At 37.1% G+C, this 15,138-nt stretch overlaps 1 protein-coding gene across 1 annotated transcript; it reads left to right on the top strand.

The window, feature by feature from the left end:
* Window positions 1-473: 473 nt before the first annotated feature.
* LOC140143473 (uncharacterized) lies at window positions 474-12,035 on the top strand. Its single transcript, XM_072165307.1, has 3 exons — window positions 474-675; window positions 6,714-6,915; window positions 10,001-12,035. Exons 2-3 carry the CDS (start codon window positions 6,725-6,727, stop codon window positions 11,247-11,249), a joined length of 1,440 nt encoding a protein of 479 aa, XP_072021408.1. The 5' UTR covers window positions 474-675; window positions 6,714-6,724; the 3' UTR covers window positions 11,250-12,035.
* Window positions 12,036-15,138: the final 3,103 nt, after the last annotated feature.

Here is a 15,138-nt window from a genome sequence, read left to right as displayed (position 1 = left end):
GTGGCATTGAACTGTGAGAGTTCTGAATATGAGAAAATTCCACCCGAAATAGGCATTTTCCCATTGAAACCCGTGTAATACATAATTAGTGGTATTTAACCACAACATTTTGATATATTTTTTAAATTAATATTTAACCGTGAAATGGAAATGCTTACGCTTCACATTTAATTGATTTAACAATTGATTATAGCAAACGACCCACTCTTCTGTCGATAATTCGGTCTGCAATATTTTATAGAGCATGCTGCCTTCTTTAATTGTAGACAGTATATACGTCGCGTCGCCGGTAGCACAATCTCCAACAACAACATCCATTTTAATCATAATGCGCATGATAGCAAAGTAGAATATGCGGATATTGCCACGGCTCTGTCTATTGAACGTCATAAGATGACAAACGAGTTAAATAGATGACTGTGTAAATACTGAGATCCACCTTCTCTCTCTCTCTTGAAAAACACTGTTACATCTTTGGCTCTTTGCTGCCTATATACTACGTATACTCGACAGGGTCGCAATTTGTATCTCTTACGTACACGATACTACATACTGTGCATGATTGATTAGTTGCAATGCATCATTACTAGCGATGGAATTTTAGATGCAGGGGTGTACATAATACGTCTACTCATTATCCAGAACGTGGAATATATGCAATGCTACATTTATAGTGTGAGTATAACCAGCACATGCAGATAAATAAATAGATATACGCACATGCAAATGATTATTGGTAGACATTTTATATTATTACATGAATATTATTTCTGGAATCATTATTGTTGGTGGTGCAAGCATATGGTCCTATTTTGGTTTTAAAGTGTTACAATAATAACGATTGAATTATGTTTATGTTAACGTGTATAATTCATAACATAACATATTTAGTCATAACTATCATTGACCATGCCCCTACATGTCACATGAAACTTGTGGGGTCAAAGGTCACGTAGGGGTCATAGGGGTCAAAAACGCAAAATGCTTCTTCTCCCACAGATTACGTAGGACAGTGACGCCACTTGCACACATGCATTGTTATTACCCAGTGTCTATGGGGTCCTCACAGGTTTGGGGTCAAAGTTCATTAGGGGGTAATTTCCGGTATAAAACGAAAAACCTTCAAAAATTTTATTTGCTAAAAAAACATGGGCCAGTAACGGTATGATCATAAATGAATTGCGGTTATCCAATGTATGTGTGGTATTTTTTAAATTGGGGTCAAAGGTCATTAAGGGGTCACTTCCGGAATAAAACGAATGACCCTTAAAATGCTTCTTCTCCCACAAATTACATAGGAGACCAATGCCACTTGCACACATGCATTGTTAATACCCAGTGTCTATGGGGTCCTCGCAGAATTTGGGTCAAAGGTCATTAAAGGGTCATTTTCGGTATAAAACGAAAAACCTTCAAAAATTTTATTTGCTAAGAAAAACATGGGCCAGTAACGGTATGTTCATAAATGAATTGGGGTTATCCAATGTATATGTGGTATTTTTTAAATTGTGGTCAAAGGTCATTAAGGGGTCACTTCCGGAATAAAACGAAATACCTTTAAAATGCTTCTTCTCCCACAAATTACATAGGAGACTGATGCCACTTGCATGCACACATGCATTGTTAATACCCAGTGTCTATGGTGTCCTCACAGATTTTGGGTCAAAGGTCATTAAGGGGTCACTTCCGGTATAAAACGAAATGCCATCAAACATTTTTATTAACCATAGTATTGTAACGGTATGTTTATACATGAATTGTTATTACCCAGTGTTTGCGTGGTAATTTTTTTTTCATTTGGTGTCAAAGGTTATTAAGGGGTCACTTCCGGTCTAAAACGAAATTCCTGCAAAATGCCTCTTCGGGCACAAGTAACATATACCAGAGTGATGCCACGTGCACATATGCATTGCCATTGTCAATGGGGTGTTCAGAGATTTTGGGGTCAAAGGTCATTAAAGGTCACACAACGGCTGTGTTCGTGGTCTTGAAACGTTATATTCACAACTCGGATCTGGCAGGGGTTGGATGCCAATATTTTAGTGAGTGTATAGATGAGTTGACTTCAATGCCTGGCAGTATGCGCACGTATCATCACAATTTAAATTGTTTTTTACCTGTCAGTATGCGCGCGCATCATATTTTGTTCAGGGCTCGTGTTTTTAAAACTCCCGCCAATCACAATAACAGCGTGATTATAGTGGGAGCAGATGTGCAGTACATTGCGGTATAATTTCTATCCGGCCAGAAATTATCCAGATACTTGCCCACTATAAACATTAGCAGTATAATGTATATACGGTATATCGATATCCTTCTTAAAGGGAATCTGTACCATAAACCAATCAATGGCTATACCCATAGCAAAAAGAAAAGTTTCCCGGTGACCACCCGATGACCATTCGGTGGTCATCAGAAACCTTTCGGGTACCTTTTCCAGAGTTATCCGAAAGTGCCCGCTAGCGGATACCTTGCGGATACCTAATCAAGTTATCCAAAAGTTTTCGGGTAGACATCCGGAAGTCTCCCAAAAACTCAAATATTTCAAATGAGTTACCCAGAAGGTTCCCAGAAACTTGGATTCTTTGCAGGAGTTACCCGGTGGGTATCCGCTTCAAATTTGACTTTGAAAATAGCATTAAGCATCTTAAGAATGCATTGTGGGTGGGTATATGGTCAAAGGTCACTGAATGAATTCAAAATGGAGAGGCAAGCTGTTGGCAGTTGGAATATATTTGTGCAGAATATTTAAGTTATTTGTGGTCCAAAATGTATGGATTTACATGTAGGACATTACAAGATGTTTACTAATTAATCTGGAACATACTGTAGGAATTATAAAGCATTGAATGCCTGATTTCATATGACAATGCAGGTAGGAAAATGTGTATGAAATGATTTGTATTGATGCAGTCTTTGTACACTATGTATACCCATAACACATTTGAATGTTTTAGTTTATATCTTTTTTAGTAAATCATACATGATTTTGACAGTAAATTAATGCCAATTAAATTACTAATCCTCAGCTAATGTGTCAATTAACTGATAAGCTTTATGTTAAGCTATTGTTGTAAATAAATTATAATTTTTTATATACAAATTATAGTCTGTCAGTGATGAGATCACATTTAGGTACTGTAATACATGTATATAAGTATGCTAGATATCATAACAATTTGGTTATGTACATTAATTAAAAGGTATGCACTTTATAAAGGTATGGACCAAATTAAATCAGAAGAATATGTTTGTACAATAACTACAATTACATTGTACACTTTCAAGTTTCTTATAGCAAGATAGCACACTGCCATGACTGCAGAGTTGTATTTCTCCAAAAACTACAATTCAAATAATAAGCTAAATTGCCTAATACATTTGTGCATACTCATGAATTTGTATTTCTGCATTCCCCAAAAGGTCAACAGGAAGTCTCCAAAGAGGTCACCAGGTATATCGTCACCAAAAGTTATCCGCTAGGTCCCCGAAAAGTTATCGGGTAGTTATCCGCTAGTTCCCCCAAAAAGTCATCGGGTGGTTACCCGCTAGTTTCCCAAAACAGTCATCGGGTAGTCATCCGGTACCTATTACCCGAAAGGTATCCACTATGGTAGCTTATGGTTTCCCAAAAAATTTATCGGGTAGTCACCGGCTACCTATCTAATTTGCATGTGAAATTTGCCGGTGTCTACCCGGTGACTATCGGGAAGTTATCCGAACAGGTCTGATTTTTTGATATGGGTAGTTGCAGTAATAATAAAAACGACAAACAGTAAAAGTCCCAAGCTTAATTCCTTACGACGATCAGAGGTGAGTTTGGGATCCATGGTGGCTGCCATATTGATACCCGATGTATTTTTTATTACGCTGTAACGGTACCCTGATTTTGAAACCAGCGAAATCCGTGCCACAAGCCTCGTCCCTCGTGAACTTTGGTGACACGAAGCGAATACTACCAAAGTTCAGATTCAACATTCGTTCAAAAGAAACCGCGAACATTTTTACCCATAAAACTACAGAAGAACATGCCATACAGAATGCCATACAGCAACACACGCTCGCCGTGGGTCTGTGTGAAAGGTTACACTTCCGCTTGTGGCAGAAAGGATTCACAAGCAGCTATCATGGCGGCTCCTTGAATCGCAGAAACGAAAGATTAAAAGTGCTTTTTCTTGGTTAGGAATATTCCGAAATTCATATAGAGCGTCTGTTATGTTCAGTGGCGTATATAGCTGCCGGGGGGGGGGGCAATTGCCCCCTGGCAAAAATTGTCTATTTGGGCCCCCGCCCCCTCAGACCCTGCGCCCCCTAGCGCTATTTGGGCCCCCGCCCCCTAGCGAAGGAAAAAAAGGGGAAAAGAGAGAGAGAGAGGAAAAAAGAGAGGGAGAGAAGGGGAAAAGAGAGGGGGAGATAGTTAGAGGAGGGAAAAGAGATGGGGAATCCATACGATATGCAATACCATACGATTATACTCAATAAGCCTGGCAAAATTGTCTATTTGGGCCCCTGCCCCCTAGTGCGGGGAAAAAGAGAAAGGATGGAGAGAGAGGAAAAGATGGGGCAAAAAGGGAAAGAGAAAGAGGGAATCCATAGGCCTACGATATGTAGGGCCATACGATTATTATCAATATACTCGACAATATACTTGTAATGACTTCTTGGAGACAAAGAAATATAAATCTTTTGAAATGCTAATTGCACAAAAGCACCTATAGGAACAGTATATGGACTAAAACAATAAAATGGTCGACCCAAAAAGAAAAGTCGAAAAAGGTGGTCAAGAAGGCTGTGTCCGACATGTTTCTTGTAGCATGCCCCAACCGAAAATTTTCAGTATCGACACAAAATTGGCCGATTAAGTCATTTACCATTGAGCTATTTCAAACTTGGGGCCGGATTTACGATTAGACCAGATGGGTACCGGGCCAGTCCAGGCCCCTAAAATAGCCTAAGGTATGTTCCCCAAAACACCATGTTTTGGACCGAAATATGGTAACATTGCTCAATTTTGCGCGCTTCGAGCGCACGGGCCTGTACGTAAAATTTGCCTTCATTTTGGGCTAAAATTGTCTGAAATTGGAAATTTTTAGCGCACTTTAACCAGGAAATTAGCAAGAATTATGGCCAAAATCCATTTCTATTAAGACCAAATTAGTAATAAAAAAGCAAATTTTTCTTAGTAATAACTCAGTTTACCATTTTCTCTCTTGGGCCACTGTATTGCCAAATTTAAACGTATTTACCTTTGTTTTTTATTTTTCTTTGATATATTTATATATATGATATATGATATATTGATATAAAGTGTACTTTTCTTTGAAAGTACACTTTCTTTTTCGATGGGGGGGTGCGGCGCACCACTCGCACCTACCCCCATTTTCGTTTGGTGGATTTGGGCCCCGCCCCACACAGGCTTGCCCCCCCCCCCCCCGGGAAAAAAATCCCAGCTACGCCACTGGGTATGTTTAATTTAGGGGTATATAACTATATTAGCCATTGATTAGTTTATGGTACAGATTTCCTTTAACCGAAGGATATTGTTGCGCGATATTTGCACTATAAACACACCAGTATAAATTGTGTGCGGTATTATCGGAAGTAGGAGCTTCTTCATGATGCGCAGAATGCGCGCAGGACATTCGGAACAATTCTCACCCCAAGAGTTATCAAAACAGGAGCTACATGTTTGCCGCCACGATCATAATTGCATGGGCTGTTTATAGCTCGTGTCACAATATTTACACATTCCCCATGTGACCTTGGGGTCATTGCAAATGTACGATAATGTTAGTTGGTATATAATTTGTGCGGTAACTGTGTCTCATTATACGCCGTAGAAGTGACGTAGTTAATCGGATTAACTACCATAGCAATAGATGAATACAATTTTGGCTATATCGCCCCGCACTACAACGTTCATGCGATACCGATCAGGAATTAAAATTAATGTTGTGTATTCAAACTTTGATTTAGACAAGCTGTTTTTCTACGTATTCAAATACGTATTCTATTATGATTTTTTATCTATATAATAACTATATAATTTAAATTATGTATCTAGTAGAATTATCATTATCATCAACATCATCATCTGATTTGGTTATCATAATTGTTATCATCAATTCATCATCATCACTACCACCATAACCGTCATTCTCTCTATCAAAAGGATTAATTTTCTTACAAATTACACGTTTTCACTCATTTTTCCTCATTTGTTTTATAAAAAAGACTTGGATGTTTAATATTATACGTTTGTTACTAACATACACATAATATTATTTATAGTACAACCTGAACAGTGCACATATATGCCCATAATTATAAAAAAATCCAGTTAAATTATTTCATTCTTTCTTTCTTTCTTTCCTTCTTTTCTTCTTTCTTTCTTTCTTTCCTTCTTTCTTTCTTTCTTTCTTTCTTTCTTTCTTTCTTTCTTTCTTTCCTTCTTTCTTTCTTTCTTTCTTTCTTTCTTTCTTTCTTTCATTCTTTCTTTCTTTCTTTCTTTCTTTCTTCTTTCTTTCTTTCTTTCTTTCTTTCTTTCTTTCTTTCTTTCTTTCTTTCTTTCTTTCTTTTTTTCTTTCTTTCTTTCTTTCTTTCTTTCTTTCTTTCTTTCTTTCTTTCTTTCTTTCTTTATTTCTTCTTTCTTTCTCTTCCTTTTTGCTTTTTTCTCTTTCTTGTATCTCCTTCGTTTGTTTCCTTGTATATAGCGATTAACCAAATGGGTCAAGTCAAGAGTCGACGCAGTGGATTGACGAAATCAAAGGCGAATGCTGACGAGAAGTCGAATTATGACAAGACAGGGATAGCGACAAAAGATGACCCAGCGTGTATCATCGACATACTCGTAGATGATGTACTACTTAAGATATTTTCTCTCTTGACCGTATTTGAGAAGGTTACAGTATCCAGGTTTGTCTTTTATTTCGTGAATTCACCTTGGTTTGGGCCGACATTTTATAAATAAATTGCATTGCATTACATCTTTAATTTCACGGCCATTTTATGGACTTGGAGCTTGGCTTGCCATTGTACATTTTTAGATTTTTGTTAGTACAGGGTGTCCCAAAAAAAAGAGGCCTCTCATTAAACCATCTTTTTCTCCTATTTCTGAAAAAAAAAAACCTTGAGTCGTTAGCTTTAATAAACCAAAATAATTATATCAATCGGCTCACAACTTTTGAAGATATGCTCTTTTAAAGAAATGTACCCGTTTTTGTGGCGCCCTCTACGGAGGCGCCACAATATAGGCATGATTTTGAGAGAAGCTTCTAATTTCACTCTTGCTAGATTGACTTCGCAATTGTTTTGCTAAAATTATGCCCAGCTCAGAAATAAACCACAATTTGCTTGGATTTTATTTTATTGTTGTTTTCTGATATGCACGGGATAAAATGGTGAGCGTATATTCTTTGTTTAAAATACAAAATTAGGATTTATAAAAACACCAAATAAATCCTGACCTTTGTATGCGTTCAACCAGTTTACCGTGTGCCTTAGAACCCAATAGACGGTGACATTTGACCATACACTAGGATCCACAACATGCTCATCTATCATGGGAACAGTTCTTAAACCCTAATACATTTGTACATTCATCCTTTGAAAATATGGGTACACAAACTCATACTCTGCAACTTGAGGTCAAATTTTGCACTATGATTATGTAATTGAGGTTATTGGACTATGCCATTGGGATGAGATCCATTAACGAGGCCTCTTAAACTGATGGCTTTTGTTTGCTAATTACCATAGAATCTATATAGCGGTTATTCATTGGATTAAGTAAATAACTAAATCCTGTTATCTACCCAGCAATGTTTGCTTATCTTAGTAACAAACTGTATTGTACAAGACAGAAAAGGCATCGCAAACAGACAGAAATTTAGAGTTTTAAATTAGAGAGTTTAAAGAAGTTGTAAGAGTTAAATTGTTATGGATATGATTGGTGTAAGCGCGAAAATGTTGAATGTCAGATCAAAGTCATCTGAGGTGAATTAAGTAATGTCAATCACAAATTGTTACAGGTCATTTGAGGTGGACTAAGTTTATATTTGGATCATCTTCTACTCTTCCCTAGAAAAATCATTATAGGCCCTAATACCAAATCTACACACCATGGATTTCACCATATCACGTCCAAGTTCACATTGGGCGCCACATTCCTTTTTTAAAGGAATTTTTATTCACTCTGTCCACGGAGAAGGTTTGGCTAATTCAAAGATTGAAAAGGAGTACACATACCATGCATGAATATCAAACATTCCTCAATGACAATTTTATAAAATAACTTTATTTATGGAATGGGCTCTACCGGTGGGTTTATGGGCAATGGATTTTGTTAATAGTGTCATTAATTTGTGGGTAAAATGGGTGCCGAATGGGACTTCTTTTGCTTTACTTGCAATTACTTATTTTTTCTTCATACTGCAGTTACTGTCCGTTTTCCTATACACAATACACAGTGCTCTTACCATTGACGCGTGACCTCTACAAATAGCGTACGTTATAAGTATGGGGATTTGCCTAGTTAACGTCGCTGTGTGAAAAATAACCGGCCGATATTAAAAGTACTCTTCTAAAATTCTAGAAAATATAGTTTTGTAACATGTCTTAAATTTTAGCTAATTTAGATGTTTGGAAATATGCGTACTTTGGTGTTTTAGTGTATGTTATAGGTAATAGTACATTGCCTAGTTAACGTCGCTGTGTGAAAAATAACCGGCCAATATTAAAAGTACTCTTCTAAAATTCTAGAAAAAATAGTTTTGTAACATGTCCTAAATTTTTAGCTAATTTAGATGTTTGGAAATATTCGTACTTTGGTGTTTTAGGAAGGATATGTAAACGACAGATAACACCAAAAATATGAAGAAATTATTTCCAAACCGTGTTAAGTCAACAATCATTATGTTGCTCATTTTCAAGAATGCTGGTTAACAAAAAGCAGGCCATTGTCTCATTTCGTGAACAAAGGTCCACATACCATTGTTTCCTTGCGCTTCCTTTATAATCGGTTACCCAACTGAAGCTATAAATACCAGCTCATTGCGATACCGCACATATAAAACAGACACATGTGCACAACCAGAGAAGATCTGATTAAATCAGTTGAGCTGTTTTCAATGAGTGTTATCTTGGTTTAATAGCTTTTAATGGGGTTTAAGTCCTGCAAAGGTCGCGGTGAATTCTACTGTAGACATGACTGCATCATGTGGTTATTTATACCTTTTTGTTTTATTAAGTTTCTTACTTTCTTACTTTGTTGTTTCTTGCTTTCTTTTTTTTTTTTTTTTACATAAGTCATTTCTCTTTTTAGGATTAAAGGTAGCCCTAAAAGGCTGTTTGGTTTGTCTTTGGTTCTTCTGAAGTGAGTTTACTGTGCTGCTCTGCCCTCTACCTGGTTGCCTCCTTGGCGAATACAGGTTTCAGCCCTGGTCCTCATTGCATCAATTGTGTTGCGTACCATCCTTGTGCGCCGGATACTTGCAAACTTGCATTCAGTAATATGTTTGCGAAGATCTTGGATTTTGCCACAAAGGAAAAAAATCAAGTGGTGTGAGGTATAATGGTGATCATACAGGCCACTCCACAGCATGGGCCATCCCACCCACTCTGTGCGCTATCCGAAAAACGGGTACTTTTATTCAAAAGGGCATATCTTCAAAAGTTGTGAGCCGATTGAAATAATTGTTTTGGTTTGTTAAAGCTAACGAGTGAAAGGTTTCTTTACATACCAAAATATATTTGATCAACTTTTCAGAAATAGGAGAAAAGGAGGGCGCAATGAGGGGCCTCTTATTTTGGGACACCCTGTATAATATTGTTTTCCCTGATTTCAAAGTTTAACATTCAGATGTGGATGATTTGTGCACAATACTTACAGTTTTTGAATTAAATGTTTTCCACTTTTGCCTAATTTTGTCGATAGGTAAGAATATATAATAAACTGACTTCCTAAGATTCGGTGTTTTTTTCTCTGTTTTTGATTCGGCAGAACATGTAAACGGTGGCACAGTCTCATCAGAGAGCCACACTTGTGGCAAACTGTAGACTTTTGGAATGGCTGTAACCTGCACCCACCATGGCAGAGTCAACAGGATGAAGCTGATTACACTAAGAAGTTAGCAAACACAACAATGCGAATCCTTCAATCCTACACAGACTCCTCGCTGAGAGTGGTGTATCTCAGGGCTTCAAACTGGGCCATTATGCGATACTTGATCAATAAGTGCCCAAATCTAAAAACGCTTTCATTTCTTTCACCAGATCAACACACTCCTTCTACTTGCAATAATGTTATAATTAGGTATTTTTCCAAGATCAGATTTAGTTTACCTTTACAACTTGAAAAGCTTCAGCTATCCTTCGTTGCTGACAGAAAATATGAACGTTCTGGGTATATACCTAAAGAATTTTGGATAGTATCAATCAGACAATTCAGAAACACTGTCATGCCAAGAATTCTACAATGTCAAAATTTACGCCACCTAACACTTTATAAGTGTAATAAAATATCACCAGAAGACGTGGAAATATTGACGTCTGGATTACCAAAGCTTCAAGAAATATGTCTGCTTTATTTCATCAATGCAGCTCTAGAAGAGATCCTAAGCATAATTGTTAACAACCTTCAAGACTTGACAAGCCTTCATATAATAACGTCTCAATATTTAAACAATGATGGAGCAGTTGAGTACTGTATAAACAATATTTTACATGAATTAAGTCATCGAAGAAAGTTTAAAGATCTTCACGTCACAGAGGCTATATTTAACCCGGTATCTTTTGCTACTATGACTCAAGCACTACCTAATATGACAGAATTGGGGCTTTATGATTGCAACTGCGTAACTGATGAAATTATGACAATAATAGCACGTGATCTATCAAATCTAAGAATTTTATTATTAAACGAGTCCGGACCGTACACCGACATAGGGTTAAAAGCATTGCAGTATCATCCGTCTTTGCAATCATTGACTATTTGCAAGGAGCCGCGACATAGACCGAAACTATCGACAGTTGTAATATTTGAAACGCTTCTGTCGTTACCAAAGCTCAAGGAAGCAAAACTTCTGTTGCGCAGAAAGTCCGATCAAGATATTATCTTCCAGCCATATTTGGATGAACTTCGCGCAGTTAAGCCACATGTAAGGATCTTCACCCAGCAGCAGTTTGTGCTCGGGTTTTGCAGCACCATGTACGTTGGAATGGATATGAGAAAATTTATATTTTTTCCGTAATCAATCACCCGCGCTTTTTGATGAATGAGCTGTATGTAATCAAATTTACATTCTAACCATGTGTGTTTGTGTGTTTGTTGTGTTTGTATTTTCAGTTGTATAGACTTCACATTTAATATGGAATCTATTTTTGCACAATTCCACGACTGGTCTGGACGGAGTCTGCATAAACCATACGGGCTAAATATTAATTAGGGTGTTTCGGGAGGTGGTGTAAAATAATTGTTTGATAAAGAATGTGCTTTCCATTGGTTTACATTATGGATAATGTAGCGAATTTGCCTAAAATGGTGGATTTAGGGATGCTGAATTTGAGTTTTGTGGATTACAACATTGTTCTGTTATTATCAGTTTATTAGGGTTTGAGGTTTGGGGTTTGATATTTCCTAAACTTCAGCAATTGGCATTCATCACAGCTGAAATACACTTGCAATGTACCAATTTTTTTAACATAATTATGAGGAGCTTAAAATATGGCTCTTAAAAGTGGTACTTACTCAGACCGTTTGAATGGTCCCCTGGGGTCAAATGTTATAAACGGACGGTACAAAAGCAACTGCACGAATTCCTGGTTGTCCAGTGAACACACGCTCTTTCGTTGTGCACAGTAAGTTTTTAACATTTGGCCCCAGGGGGCAATTCAAACTTTCTGAGTGCGTACCAATTTTACAGCAATGAAATTCATTATCCTTAAATCCGAGGCTTTTTATGCTAATTATGAGCGCCATAATGTAAACTAATGGAAAGCAAATTTTCTATCAAACAATAATTTTACACCATCTCCTGACACACCCCAATTAATATTTACCCCATGCGGTTTATGCAGACCCCTTCCAGACCAGCCGTGGTATTTTGCGAAACATATTCCATATTATATGTCAAGTCTGTATAATTTGTTATTTTGTGTCTCAAATCCAATGCAGAGTCAGAGTCAGAATTGATCATTCACCTGCTTATAGCGAGTAAGATAATGGCATTACGTGTATAAATTATAGAAATGACACTTGCCATACTTGTTAATGTTAGTTTCAATCATAAGAAATTTTGGGCATCGTATCCCAACAAAAATAAACATGTTTTAAACACGTTTTGGTTTTGGTCAAAACGTTTAAATAACATTTAAATGGCGGTTGAGCATCATTAATTGATTTCGTACACTGGTAAGTAATGTGTTGTTTGTACTGTTTACTCTGACTGCTTATATCTATAAGTACCAGACTTTTTATCAGGGACAGCCTGTGTGGTTCAGTGGTTAGCGAGCTCCCCCCGCAAGCGAAAGGTCTTGGTTTTGAGTCCCCGCACAGGCAGGTATGTCCGGAGTCTTTACTCTGGCATATCTGCCTATGCATGTCATGTTTCCATTTGTATGTTTCCATTCCCCTGTATATTGATATATTAAGAATAACGATTAAGCATCATTAATTTGATCTCGTGCGCTGGTTTGTAATGTTTGAATGTTTCTATATTCCAGTGTATGATGCGTAAGCCTCTTCCCTTGTTTGTTTAATATACTCAAAGTCGGTGACGTGGAAAACATTTATTCATCATTCATTTTAAGATTGCTCAGTGCCGTGTCTTGTATTTGGTTTTGAACTACAGCATGTAGTTTTCGTTGTTTAAATTAATATTTTGTCGTCTGTCCCTGAAGAAGAGCAGTTTATCTGCTCGAAACGTCGGTTGATTTTTTGTCTGTTAGGTTTCGTTTGTCGATTATGTACACAGTGATTTTCATCACTCCAGTCTACTTATGTACTGTTTTCCTGACACCTCTGTGGGTTCTGGAATTGGCAATTTTGGCCATTACACTTTGGCACTCGGCACCGAACTTTGCCTGTTTTTAGGCCTACATTGGTTGTTTGTTTTTTGTCTAGTTATGTGCTCAGTGATTTTCATCGCTTGTTCTAGTACACTTTTTGTCCCCCTCCCCCTTCGTACTGTCTAGTCTGTATTTTACTTGTTCCCCAACGTCAACATGGTCAAGTTGGTGTACCTTGCTTTTTTTTCTTTCCAGTTGTCACAGTTTGTTAAAAAGATCTCATGATAAATAATTTATATCTACGTGTGTGTTATTGACAATAATACGCAACAGATTTTCAACATTGATTTTATTTACATGATGCTGTAAACATCAAACAATAATGAGATCATTTCAAGCAACTGTTACGTATAGAAATAAAGAGTAAAATATGATTCACAATTGATAAATTATAAATTACTTTGATAATGTCTATTTTATGAATAAATTTGTTAAGGTCCGTATTGTTGAGTTTATAATGTCGACTTTGTTTACAATGTACCATGTAGAAAACATCATTAGGACCAGCTGTGATTAACGGGTTTTACAATGACTGTAAAGATCTGAATCGTGGCAATTGGAGAGTAAATTTTAAATGAGAGTAAATTTGCTGAATTTTGAGGACATCCTTTAATTGATCGCTACGGCTGCTCTTTATAGTGAATGAATTTACCAAATTTAAAATAAATCATCTTCCCTCAAATGTTGAATGACGTAAGCTATATACCGAGATCATAACTGCAAACATGTGCATCAATTCCCGGGGACAGGGGGACATCCCTCATGTTTTAGATGGGTGATACAATATCACCCCCCCATGTTTTGGCACAATGCAAATTTTATGTCAGTAGGTAATACATTAATACCAAATTACAGATCTCGAATTTGACAAAGTGATAATGAAGTTTTGTTTTGTTTTAGGGGGTTTCCGCGAACATTTTCTCTTGACTCTCCGTGGAGAAATGGACCACGAATAGCTTAAAGAATGTCTTGTCTTGTCATAGCAAATTATCAAAACGAATAGTTTGCACTATATAGGATATTTTGTTTAATTTGCTACCAATGAAAGGCAAAAAATGGGTCACAATCAATAGAAATTATATGTATTGACCTATTTCGGTGTTAACTAGATAACGAAGCATCTTACGTATTGCCAGCTATTACTTAAATTTAGAAGTTACTTGGGTTAAGTGGTTTACGTTCATTGCAAAGATCACGTGTCTTGAGTAGCGATACGTCATCCATCACTTCTCCAACCCCAGTGCCGAAGGAGTGATGCTCGGATGAGCCACGAAAATTTCACGTAAGTTGAAATTACCCTTGCTTTTGAAAAAATTCTTAAATTTGTCTACATTATGTCTACGCCACATCAATTCAAATTACATTCCCGTCTCAAAAGCGAACTTGGCCGGATGATGGCAACAAAACTACTCAGACGTATGGAATTTCTGGAAAGAAAATCGCCCAGATTTAGGAACCACCTTCATTCTTAAAAGAGGTTTCTGTCAATCCGTGCCGTTTGGATATTTACCTATTATGTACTATAGGGTCAAAGAGACCGTTTTAAATAGTGTTAGAAGTTGCATCTCATCGCAGTCCATAGGAGTCAGCTTTCAAACTATACAGTAGGCTAGGTCTATGCATGTGTTTGTTAAAGAAAACCTGACTGCTATGGACTAAGGTGCAACTTTTAAAACGGCCTCTTTTCTTACACAATAGCCATTGTGACTGAACGCAATGACGTGTGACAATATAGACTTATTCTATATATAAAGTATTAGGGGGAACATATAAGGTGTGTACCGTATATTAAAGTAAAGTCATGATCAACGTGAACGCAGCGGTTCTTAAAGGTCCGTAACCCAAATAGATTTATTTCTGAAGAAATCGTGAAATGACCGTCCGATTTCACGTTAATTTCATATGCCCCTGAGAATTGTGGGTAGTGCCAGGGATTCCACTTCGATGAAATCTGTAGTGGACGAACGATTAAATGCAGCTTTAAGGTCATGTTAAAGGCAAGGGAAATCGTGAATTCCAACAATTTTGCAAATATCTCCAAAACCTTCCATGATACAATCTCTAGTGAGTTTG

The sequence above is a fragment of the Amphiura filiformis genome, unplaced genomic scaffold (assembly GCF_039555335.1).
Source record: "Amphiura filiformis unplaced genomic scaffold, Afil_fr2py scaffold_22, whole genome shotgun sequence".
Lineage (NCBI taxonomy): Eukaryota > Metazoa > Echinodermata > Ophiuroidea > Amphilepidida > Amphiuridae > Amphiura > Amphiura filiformis.
This window is presented reverse-complemented; position numbering and strand designations above follow the sequence as displayed.

Excerpts from the sequence above, each read along its gene's own strand:
- LOC140143473 (XM_072165307.1), top strand. The coding sequence starts at position 6,725 with ATGGGTCAAGTCAAGAGTCGACGCAGTGGATTGACGAAATCAAAGGCG. Across the intron at positions 6,916-10,000 it reads GAGAAGGTTACAGTATCCAG|AACATGTAAACGGTGGCACA; the intron begins GTTTGTCTTTTA and ends TTGATTCGGCAG.